General features: G+C 37.3%; 2 protein-coding genes and 1 pseudogene across 3 annotated transcripts in view; all 3 read right to left on the minus strand.

Annotated features, from left to right (window-relative positions):
* LOC309714602 (solute carrier family 22 member 13-like) overlaps nt 1–3,007 on the minus strand; it is an 8,960-nt pseudogene extending 5,953 nt beyond the window's left edge. The window contains exon 1 of the transcript in view: nt 2,951–3,007. The product of the transcript in view is annotated as a solute carrier family 22 member 13-like (transcript). The remainder of the gene's footprint in view (nt 1–2,950) is intronic.
* Nucleotides 3,008–3,827: 820 nt separating this feature from the next.
* On the minus strand, nt 3,828–7,501 carry LOC309713862 (solute carrier family 22 member 13-like). Its single transcript, XM_082545762.1, has 10 exons — nt 7,041–7,501; nt 6,722–6,825; nt 6,132–6,286; nt 5,463–5,634; nt 5,250–5,370; nt 5,074–5,168; nt 4,772–4,986; nt 4,517–4,625; nt 4,233–4,427; nt 3,828–4,154 (listed from the first exon to the last, which is right to left on the minus strand). The coding sequence occupies exons 1-10, from the start codon at nt 7,413–7,415 to the stop codon at nt 4,079–4,081; spliced, it is 1,617 nt and encodes a 538-aa protein (XP_082401888.1). The 5' UTR covers nt 7,416–7,501; the 3' UTR covers nt 3,828–4,078.
* Nucleotides 7,502–8,543: 1,042 nt separating this feature from the next.
* The window catches only part of oxsr1b (oxidative stress responsive kinase 1b), a 43,889-nt gene continuing 40,252 nt past the window's right edge, over nt 8,544–12,180 (minus strand). The window contains exons 17-18 of the mRNA XM_082545742.1: nt 11,973–12,037; nt 8,544–11,413 (exon numbers count right to left, since the gene is read on the minus strand). Of these exons, the coding sequence (XP_082401868.1) occupies nt 11,339–11,413; nt 11,973–12,037 (140 nt within the window). The 3' untranslated portion in view covers nt 8,544–11,338. The remainder of the gene's footprint in view (nt 11,414–11,972; nt 12,038–12,180) is intronic.

Here is a 12,180-nt window from a genome sequence, read left to right on the forward strand (position 1 = left end):
CCAATAACGTTGTGTGATTGCAGTTGATAATTGTCTCTATAAACATTCAATGCTTACAGAGACAACATGGTTGTGTGAACCTTAAATTATTTCAGATTTTCATGACACAAATTTGTTTGTAACAAAGTACATGGTCTTAGGGTTGGCAGCCAGTGAACAGTAACTGATCTAAATAATGACTGGTTACTATAGTTGTAGATAGAGATGTGCTGTAATGGGATTTTTCCAAAAATGCCTTGTAGTCTGTCCTATCCCAGCTGTCATAGAGTGAGAGGTGGGATACCCTCTGAACAGGGAGCCGGTCTATTGTAGGCCTAACACATAGACAGGCAACCATTCATGCTCACATTGACACCTACAGCATGTGTGTTCTTGGCTTGGTTAGTTGTTGTGCAAGGGTTTTCCTTAAATATGAAAATAATTCTGGCATCATGCACTTTAGTGGTCTTCTGTGCATTCAGTGTTTTTAAGAACCAGACTGTTGGTTTTGGGGTTGTTTGTTTTTTTTATCTCTCTGATAGGTTTAATGTGGTTTTTCATCCTAATGAATACTAACATGTCTTTAGTTGTCATGTTGAGAGTTGGAGTGAACAGCTATCAGACACAAGCTCAACACTGGAAATCAACTCTGGATGTTTTATGTACTTCATGTGTCTTTGAACATCGACGGGACAAGTCCCGCCTGTTGGTTAAACTGATTGTTAGTCAACTGTCAAATGATTATTACCAAGACTGAATAAAAATGGATAGCATTGCTTAACATTTAATGCAAAAAAAATGTAAAAACCTTATGATATACTGCACTTTATTTATATTACTTTTCTGTTTTGGTGTGTTTGTGTGTGAGAGAGGAGAGAGACTGAAAAGTATGGATTTGATTTTATTAATTTTTTTATAAGTAAAAACTGTCACAATTAAATTGTTTGTATATACAATATGGAGGCTCTCTGATCTTTTTTTTTCGGCCTTCATGTTTTTCAATCATTACACTGTAGTTCAAGAAAGCGACTTCTTTTTTGTCTCTTTCTGCAAATCAAACATTCTTCTAATTAAATCTTTTTTTTCTGTATACAATTGATGTCTTTATGCAGTAGAGTAGTCTAACAGTTTCTTAATGTAAGGATTAGTAAACTAAGAATTCCATTACATACTTAAATTAAAATGAAGAAAATAACATACACTTAAATGCTCCAAGCAAACCCTCACATAACTATACAGTAATTGTGAAAAATGGTGAGATTTCAGCCTGTGCTGATTTATGGACATATCTTAAATGTATAAATTATGCTATGTGAACAGTTCATTACTGTGCACATAAGAACCAAAACAGCTTGTTGTACAGTCATTGGCTCAACTGAGAGATGAAGCTCAAAGTAGAAAGATCAGAGACAGCTTTTATTTAGAGCTCAATGTTTTGTGCTACATCAATGATTTTTTTTAATTTATTGTTGTTGTTTTGTTAGTATCGTAAAGCCACGCTAAACTTTTTATCCTATATATTTCTAAAGTACTAAAGAGGCAACATAAATATCACTGCCATGGATAAACATAACTTGACATACATCAGGTACATATTTTTAATGGCAAGAAAAAGATTCCTGGTAACCTCAAGTGCTGACAGGAAGGAAAAAAAAAAACATCTTCACCAGGAAATATGTTCCTAGAATAGGGATTATGTCAAAATGTGTTGTTTTTAGCCAACAGCAAATTATGTAAAGTAAAACTGGCTTTATTAATTCTCAGTACTATTTATAAAATAAAATGTCTGTATCTTTTGGAAAGTTTCCATTACAGAGTTTCTGTTAAGAACGCTTTAACAGCGACAATCACAGGCTGTCGAGTATCCATACTTAATCCAAACTAAGAAGTTCAGTTAAATTAGTGGCACAACAAAGATAACAACAATTCAACTGGATATAAAAACAGCACACACTGAGTGTATCGTTACAATATGTAACATTAAAAAAATACAAAATTTGCTGAAAGGATCAAAAGTAAAAATAATATCTTCATAGGCTTTTAAATCCTTTTCCTGAGTCTAGTTCTGACAGAGGTTACTTCCTGTTAAAAGGGTGTTTTTCCTTCCCACTGTCACCATGTGCTTGCTCACAGGAAGGCGAATAATTTAGGGAGTTTTCACTTTAGCATTGCAGGACCTTTGCTAAACAAACTGTAGTTTAGTAAAGATCCCGTTCTACCCTTATACATTATATTATTAATATTCCTACTTGAATTTTGTTTTTTTGTTAAGCTACTATGAAAACCCTACTCAAAAAATGCCAACAGTATCCACTATTGAAATTCTCATCAAATCGCCTAATCGGTGACATCTGCAGTGCAGATGGGGCAGGGCAGTCTGTGTGAGTGTGCCACATTACTCAATACAGCTACTATCATCAAATATGTGTACTGTGTAATTTTGCCACAGAGAGAACTCATAACAAACTTAACATTTCAATACTTTCAGGTATCATGCTCACTGTTGTGCAATTAAATGGCCCCCTATGAGCAAGCACTTTGCAAAGGTGGGAAAGAAAAACTCCCGTTTAACAAGAAAAACCTTCAACAAAACTAGAGACGAGTGTAGAAGACGTGCTCATGAAGTTTCACAGTATTCTGGTCCTATAGCAGCATAACTGAGGGATGGATCAGGGTCACATGATCCAGCTTTAACTATGAGCTTATCAAAAGTAAAGTTTTGAGTCTAATTACAACTGGAGAGGATGTGCGTCTCTTGAAGTGGAAGATGGCTCCACAGCCGAAGAGCCTAATAGCTTAAGGCTTTGCCTCCTATTCCACTTTTAGAAACTCTAGAAACCACAAGAGAGCCTACAGTCTGAGTGCTCCACTGGAATAATATAGTGTTGGTGGAAATCAGGCCCACATACTTGTTTAATATGCAGATTGAAGGACATATTCATTAAAAAAAAAAGACTCCAAGCTTCCTCACCGTGTTACAGAAGGCTGAGGTAATGCCATCCAGAGTAAGTATTTGTTTAGACGTCATGTTTCTAAGATTTTTAGGTTCAAATAAAATTTTGTTTGAATTTAGAAGAAGAAAGTTGCAGGACATCCAAGCCTTAGGTCTTTAATACATACCTGTAGTTATATTAAATGATTTGTGCCCTCTTGCTTCATAGATAAAGAATCAGCTGCATAGCAGTGAAAATGTATGCTACGTTTTCCAACAGTGTTACCCAAGGGAAGAATGTATAATGTAAATAAAACTGCTCCTAGCAAAGACTCCAGTGGAACTGCATGACTAAGTTCATGTGAAGAAGACGACCCATTTAGATGCACAAAGCAGACAGTTACGATTCAATCCACTGCAGTGCACCTCTTTTAATACCAACAATGAACTCTAGTTTCTTTAGTAAAATATTATGATCAGCAATACTGAATGCTGCATTGAGATAGCAGGAAAAGCACAGAGATGTTTTTCCTACCAGAGGCCATTAGGAGGTTTTTCAGAGCCTTCACTAGTGACGCAGGGGATTGAGGACTGTGAGTGGGCTCAGCTGAGTCTAATAATAAATTAATTGCAGTGTTGAAACATGTAGATAAAAGTTCACTGATTCCTTTATACAAACTGAGCACTAAATCAGATAAAAACTATAAGAAATGAGATAGAAACTCAATAAGGGGAAGACTACTGATAGATAACAACAAATGAAACAGGCTCTTTGTATTTGTATTATATATATATATATATATATATATATATATATATATATATATATATATATATATATATATATATATATATATATATATATACACACACACACATGGGGGGGGGGGAGGGGCATAGTCTTCAGGGGGTTGGTGTTTGGGAGTTTTATTTGGGGGTAGTTTATAACAATTACAGTTTATACTTCTTTTACTATACATATACATCTAATTTATCAAATATTATATAACTTTTGGAAGAACAAGATTCATTAACAGTTTGTAACTACCAAAAACATTCAGCTGAAGTTGCTCATTTTAGCGAACCGTATACAAAATCTTTTTATCAGTGCACTGGTTTAGAAAATGAGTGTAAAAAGGTGTGAACCATATAAATTCACCATATAAATCACAGTTTTGTGCTCTTTTCCATTTTGTCCACTTTAGTCGAAGACCCATCCTCAGCAGCCCCATCCTCAAGTTTGCTGAAATAAAAAAAAATACAATATTTATGAAAAACCCTTTAGATTTTTTGGTTTTTGAAGTGGAGTTTGGTAACTTACGTAAGTTCGGCATGGTCCTGAAGTTCAACGTTACGGGTTTCGGGCAGTAGTAAACAGAGACCCCCAGCAGCAAGGGGGATGATTCCATAGATCAGCATGGGAATGGTGTAGTGGTAGGTGCTCAGAAGCCTGATTAGAGGAGCAAGGATGCCTGCCACACGAGCCAACATGGAGTTCAGACCCACACCGTTCTGCCTGCAAGTACAGACGATGAACCAATCATCAAACTCACTGGATCAAAATAAATAAATGAAATTGAGCATTTCATTATTATAATGCCTTACCTTATATTGGTGGGATATAATTCTGCCGTATAAACATAGACTATGGAAAAACTGGCAGTGGCAGAAAATTTTCCCAATACAGCTATGACTGTTATTACTATGGGAAGATCTGATGGACAAACAAAAAACAAGTTACACATATACTGTGGAGTACATTTCCTGCTAGACATAGCATTTAACAGATTTAGCTTTTATAGGACTATTTTTTTAGGAAAATTAATCTTCAAGATTATAAATGAAAAAGCATATAAGTACCTTTTGGTATGACAAGGATCCCAAGACAAGCTAAACCTCCAAAAAGTAACACTACTGACTGACCAATCCTTCTCCCAATGAGCTGGAGGACAGGCAGACTGCCCAGACGTGCGGGAAATTCTACCAAACCAAAGATGAACTGTGTCAGGTAAATATCCAGACCAAAACTGCCAACGTTCAGGCTCAGTCCATAGTACATCAGACTAGTTCCAAACCTGTTAAGCATGAGAGATATTTTTAGTCAACCCAAAAAGGAGAGGAAATAAATGTGGCAGCTTTTAGAGGGTAAAAATTATATCCACCAGACGTAGCTCATGATGAGAGCACGTTTTCTCAGATATGATATCCTGAAGATGTCCAACATGTTTCCTCTTTTGATTGTAGTCTCATCCTCCAGCTAAACAATTACATTTTTACGTGAGTGTGCTTCAGTATTATATTTTCTTTGATTTTGGTTGAAGCCAAAGAGTTTGATCACCTTCTCCAACAGGTCTTTGGAGACATTTCGCTTGTTCACCTTGGCTGCCCTCTGGATCTCCTTTATAGCATCTTTCTTGCGGCCCTGGGTAATGAGCCAGCGAGCTGATTCAGGGAGAATCCTGGTTAAAAGGATCACAAACTGTCATTTTATTTATAAAGTTATTCTACGATGTTGGTAATAATATTTAATGTGACAGGAGTGCCAACTGACCAGTAGAAAATACCCAGAACGAGGATAAGTGGGCAGAAGAGCACCAGCTGCAGGATCCTCCAATTGCGGATAAAATAGGCAGCACCAGACATCAGAATCAGTCCAAGAGGAAAAGTGGAGTGGCAGATAATGGTGCACAACGCAAACCTGGAAGAATCACTCCATTCTCCTCCTTCAGCCCAACAGAAAATGTGGAAAAGGATGATTTCTGGTTTACAGTCTTCTTTAGCATGCGTGTGTCCCCTGACAAGATCATGCCAAACTCATTTGTACTTCTGTACACAACATACACCTGGATTATTAGATAGAATTAAATTAACAAGCTGAAATCTATTAGATTCACTGCTGGCATGTTTGTGTGTGTGTGTGTGTGTGTGTGTGTGTGTGTGTGTGTGTGTGTGTGTGTACACTATGATTTGCAGCAGAAACAGTGAATATCACCATTTAAAAAGTGCATTTTGTATTTGCTTGCGTTATCTTTGTCTAATATTAACATTTGTTTGATGATCTGAAACATTTAACTTTGTGCAAAAAATATACAAAAAAACAAGAAATTATTGGGGTTTTTTTGCATGTACAGTGCTGTGTAGATACTCTTCAGTGGTACCAGGGAGGATGCAGGGGTACACTGTGGCATTAAATTCAGCTGTGACTAAACATCGTACCTACCTATTACAAATGCATTAGCAACAATGCCGGAGACCGAGATTCCGCCTAAAAATCGGAGAACTATAAAAACGTAGATGTTGGGTGAGAAAGCAACTCCCACACCAAAAACCATCAGCAAGAGGAGTGAAAGCAGGACAACAAAGCGGCGACCAAACCTACAGAGACAAGAAAGAGCTGTTTCACTGATCCTGGACTTTAATATGCAAGCATGATGTGTATGGTCTTTCCTCAGAATTTAGAAAATAAACCAACATCATGTTTATTATGTCCAGTGGGTGACCTGATTTAATATGCTGCACTTGGCAGTCAACTCTAACGGTGTAGATATAGTCTGAATCACTGCGTGTAAAAAGAATCTGGACTAAATCTGTTGACAAGAATGAAAAACAAATCATACTCATTGGGATGAGCCGTTTCTGTGCATCCTCATTAACGTCCCAATCAAAGCAATAAGTTACAACTACACAGTTTGACTACTATTAAAGCTACTGCAAGTTTATTTTTTACATGGGTTAAAAGATCAACACTAAAACTATTCAGTGTTGATTTGCATTTAATCAGTGTCATTACGTAAGGATAATGATCCATACCTATCAGCCATGGAGCCCAGGACCAGTGCTCCAACCAGAAGACCGGCCATGTAGATGGACTGTGATGCTTCAATGAAGTTGCTCCTGTCACACACCAGGTCAAACTAGTAGCAGAGAAGAAGTCGGTTTTATTGTCATGCAAAACACCAACTTTCTTTTGTAAAGGACCAACCCGAGAGGAGACATTTATATAAAAAAAAAGATGTTGAAATGCTTTGCTGTGATTTACTCTTCTGATGGTCATCAGCTCATACAGAGCAAGCCAACAGAATCCCTGGAACAACTAGGTACATTCCTGCGAACACTAAGGACGTTTTACCTCTGTCACAATGCTGGAGGCACCACCAGATGCCTCAAAATCTGTTCCATTAACACATTCTGTTGTGGTGTTGATCCCATATTTTTCAATCATTTCCAAATCCCAATCCACCGGCGTGAACATCAAACAGCTCTCAAATCCTCCATCCTCCTTCACTGGGATGGTCAGATTTTTTTGCCTCTCTTCTGTCAGGTTGGGCCCACGCTCCACGATCCAGTCGGTGTTGCAGTTGTGTGGGAAGCTCATGCCGACAAACACCTGGCCAATAACGTCAAAAGCTAGAAATATGCTTGGGATGCATAATGCAACCACCAAACGTTTCTGAAATAAACCAAATGAATTAATCTCCTTCAAAATCTCCCCAAAGTTGCTCATATTTACATCTAAGTCCTCAGAGCTTCATGTGAAAATGAGAAAAGATTTGGTTCAGCCACAAGTAATCAACGTGACCTGGTTAATGTTTAAACTGATAATCACTGTGCTTTTACGACCTCCCAACTCGCTAACAGACTGCTGATGTACTGTACACTGCCAAATGTGATCCATTAGTATCAGGTTTTGATTATGTTTCAACACTAAAACAGGCCATTGGTTAGACTGATTAATCCACTTCTTAACTTCATTAAATCTCCCATCTCTTCTGATGTAGTAATCTTTTTTAAAATGTCGCTTTCCCTTTAAGAGATATATGACGGCTGCATACATCTGATAAAGGTATATAACAACACTCCATTAGTTTTTCTTTTTTTAGTTAGTACGTTTGATAGTAGTAATGCCATCTTATTTGTCACCTAATGGCAGCATTAGCCTCTTAAAACTCATTAAACTTCTGTAATATTAGACAGAAAAACTGAACAAGTTCTATTATAAAAGTCATGATCTAAATATATAGCTCAGGACAGTTAACAGTTCACATTTAACATCCATTTATTTTCTTCTGATTATCCAATAAATGGTCACAGGGGGGCAAGATCTGTCTCTGGGCTAATAATGATGCACATATGATGAAATTCTGTGAGCAAAAAGCACGTTTATTCTCAGTTTCTTGCTTTTTTCCTCAAAAGAAAGCAATGCAGAATTTGATAACTTCTGTTGCCTTTCATCCTACACAACAATGTGCCATCCCAAACTGGCAAAGTGGCGATTTAGAGACAAAGTCCACCTGGATGTTTGCCCAGTCAGACCCTTGTTTCAACAGTGTTTCCCTTACATAGGTCAAAGATAGCATTTGTATTTTCGTAGTTACAGACACAGACAGGAGGGTCAACTCATTATGCTAAATGTAAAAAGTTTTCAAAGCCTTACAGAATCCGTCTCCCCCTGCTTTCCTGCTTTAAACATGTCTGCTGATGCAGCCCTTTAATGCTGAGAGAGGAGAAAGTGAACACAATAAAACTGATAGTAAGGACAATAAATCTGGAGGAACTGATACCAAAGGAGCAAGCTCAGTCTGAAACAGAAACAGGTGCAACGTGAGGAAAATGACAATGCACAGATCTAGAATCAGTTCTGATGCCTTTGTTTATTGTGTGCAATTTGCCCACATCTTCTGCAAAAATCACAGCGAATGGTGCATTTAAAAGAAGCGACAGACCTCTAAAAGGAGGCTGATATGCTCATTCTTTATTGATTAAAAATAATCAAGAGAAACATGCTTTGAACTCCAAAACAATTAAAATCAGAGGAAATGAAATGGAAAGAAACTAAACTGAAAACAGGTGCAAACTTCAAATATATTACAGCCTTGATTAGTTATTGCCTGGACAAAAGTGTATTATGGGTTGTTTTAGTTTTTTTTTTTTAACCGGTCATCTGTTCATTTGCTACAGTTTATTCTTAGACTGCGTGTAAGTGGGACTGTTGGAGAAAGGATGAGAAAGCCATTAGATCTTCAACTCTGCCGAAAGCAGAGCTCAATCTATGTAACACACACACGTCTCTCAGGGCTCATACAGACCAATCCTCTCTGCAGTCTGCAGACTATAACGGGAGAATGGCACCAAATACTGCAGTTTGAAAACGTATGCACAACATTGCGTGGCTGACTTCGTCGCTTCCCTTCCGAGGGGGGAAACCTGGGTCGACACGCCTGTACATCTTTATTTAAGGTAGCTTCACAAGTAACAGGAAGTACATTTCAAAGACAGCGAAAGTCAAACTCAAAACCAGAGAGAAACTTCACACGCACACACAGAAAAAAAAATTACACTTGGTCATTTTCAATTTAAGGCTAGCGTAAAATTGTATTTTGACTATAAACGTGTTCAAATATTTCCTTGTAACATTTCATCTGCAAGCAAAGAAAAACGAATGCCTTCAGATTGGTTCACTATGGCATCTGGTTACGAAGTTGTCACATCATCAAATGAAACACTAAAACCTCGCTGGCGTTTCAGATCCACACATAAGAGCAGAGCAGAGCGGTAAATGAACCTTCTGCAGCCGTCGGTGCCAAATAACTGTGATATGCACATTCATCATCGAGCCACGTCATCAGTGGACATAAATGCACAAAATTATCCAGAGCGCGGTCGAACAGTTCTGATCATTCAACACGTTTACAATCACGGCTCAGATCTTCAAAAGTGACGGAAATTTTCATTAAAGACACTTTCAGAAACGATGGCAAAGCAGCTGTATTACTTCAGATGCGTCTTAAAAGGACTAGCTACTGTAAACAGCTCCCACACTTGGTGCTTACTAAGAGACACTTTTTCTGTTGCCCAGCGAAAGATCTTTTTTTTTTTTTTTTTTTGGAAGGGGGAAATGTTGCATGGGGACAGCGCCATAGGAAAATATATATTTTCAAAAGGCGAGAAAGTTAAAAGCTGAAAACTGTTGATGCGCAAATGATCACACGTGACAGATTAAGCAATAATACGTCCTGCAAAGAAACGAGCAAATTCAAAGCCTGATGTGCAGTGTCATCGTCGTCATCCTTCACGCAGCCAAACAACCCCAATCGTGTCTTAAGAGAAAGAAGGCCAAGAGTGAAACACCCAGTATAAAAAAAACAAACCAATCAGAGCCAAATGTCATTATTTACATACTAAAGGTTAAATCAAGTACTCAGAATCCATTCACATAAACAAATACACACTTTAGTCTTTTTCTCTTTCTTTGTGAGAATTTGTTAAAACCAATTCCAAACAGACAAACAAACACCAAGAGGGACACATCTGCTCAGACAGCACATGTGGTTTCAGCTGCTGCAAAACTTTTTACTTTACACGTATTTCAATCAATCACAACACGAAGGCCGGTTTGGAGTTTTGGAAAGCACTGATGCTTTTTTTTTTTTTTTTTTTTAAAGAAGGGCATTAATTTTTAATTTATTGGGTCATTTATTGTCATTAAATCCCATAACATAACCCAAGACGTGATCATACTAATAACAATAATAATAATAATAATAGTAATCTGCACATCCAAAGTTTTACGCATACTTTGCTTCTGGTATTTAATTTAAATCAATGCAAACATGCTACACAGAGAGCTAATGTCTATCAGTTAAGTGCTGAATAGTCCCCACAGACTTGTATCATTTACTTTGTTGAAAAAAAAGCTGCTGCTCAGATGTTTCAGGAAGTAACTGGTCTTTCATGGGATTTGTTGATGATAGGAAAATATAAAGAATATGAAAAACCTTTAAATGCAAAGACTCCGAGACACTAAGATGCGTCCATCTCTTTCTGTAGGAAGTAATTTGTTTTGCAACGTCAAAACAAGAGTATGTGAAACTTTTTATTTCTATTTGGCGTGTGAAGCTGCAGCAAAAAGTTTGGCATCTGCACCTGAAAGCACACTTGTGCATTTCAGACAACGTAATGCTCCATACGGTAACCGGGGATGTCCACACCCCCCAAAAAAATGTGCATTCAGTAGTTCTGATGAATATATAAGGCATTGTTACACTTGTCAGGGTTCAAGGGTGTTAGTTCAGATTGTGCAAATGCGTCACATTAGAGATAGGAAAGGGGGGAGACCGGGATTGGAAATGAAAACATTTCTTGTGGATAATTGCATCCTTCTACATGTACATTGTAAACTTTTTCGAGTGATTCTCATACTGTACGTTCTGATACTTCAGCTGACCACCTAAAATTCAACAGGTGGCATTTTATAATCCTATACGTGACAAAAAAAGAAAAAAAAAAAAAAAGAAAATAATGGTACTGTTCTCTTTGGCAGTAGTGGTTTCTTTACAGCCATGGAAAGGAAAAAAAATGCATTCAAACTATTTTTTTTTTTTTTTAATTTCACATTTTTTAGGCAAGTCACGGTCCCAGGTAGAACATCTAACTAATGCTGAGCTGGGCAAAGCCCATCAACTTGATGTCGTCTGGTATTTCAGATCCCTCAATTCCAGAAGCCTAAAAAAGATAAATACATGGATTTAAAATGATGAGCAGAAACATCTTTAAGCAGAAAAGCAATAACGTTGTTTTCCTTTAAAGAGTTTTTTGTTTTAATAAATTAAAGCCGACCGATACAGGATTTTTAAGACCGATACCAAAATATGCAGACATAGCAGACGTTTTTTTTTTTGTTTCCCGCACGAGAAACTTGAACAGATTTCCAAACATTTGTTATGTGTTATATTATATCAAGTGAGGCAGCTTCTAATGTTTGATCTCTGACATTTTTTCAAGAGGTCTAAATGGGAGACTAGGACTGCTGTGGATGGCCGAACCAATTCATTTGATCTCTTTATAAGCCGGTTAGTGTGGCAATCCACAACAGTCCCAGTCTCTTATTAAGTGCCCAAACCTATGCTAGGAGATTTGTTCTCCTCACAGGTTCTAACCCACAAGCGAGTGTGTAATCCACTACACCACAGAGCTGAAAATTATTTCCGAAACACAACTTCTATAGTTTATTTAGATTCAATTCTATAAGATCTCTAACCAGTATGGAAAATGTTACACTCACCAGTTTGAAAGTGACATTTTTATGGGTTTGAGGTTCATCGACTATTTTCTGCAAATTTGCAGCAACTAAAAAAGAGAAGAAATCTTTAAGTTGAATGAAAAGAAATACATCCTAACATCACTGTCTATACCCGGAAACCAAGAATAGGCCTTTGTGAGATTTAACATTATGCTGTTACCTGCTCAATTTCTTTGATCTAATTTGCAAC

The sequence above is a fragment of the Aulonocara stuartgranti genome (assembly GCF_965226115.1).
Source record: "Aulonocara stuartgranti genome assembly, chromosome: 9".
NCBI classification, from domain to species: domain Eukaryota; kingdom Metazoa; phylum Chordata; class Actinopteri; order Cichliformes; family Cichlidae; genus Aulonocara; species Aulonocara stuartgranti.

Coding starts and splice junctions, on each gene's coding strand:
- LOC309713862 (XM_082545762.1), bottom strand. CDS start 7,415: ATGAGCAACTTTGGGGAGATTTTGAAGGAGATTAATTCATTTGGTTTA. Junction 6,287..6,721: donor CTGGGCTCCATGGCTGATAG/GTATGGATCATT, acceptor TTGTCTCTGTAG/GTTTGGTCGCCGCTTTGTTG. Junction 4,428..4,516: donor TTATATCCCACCAATATAAG/GTAAGGCATTAT, acceptor CTGTACTTGCAG/GCAGAACGGTGTGGGTCTGA.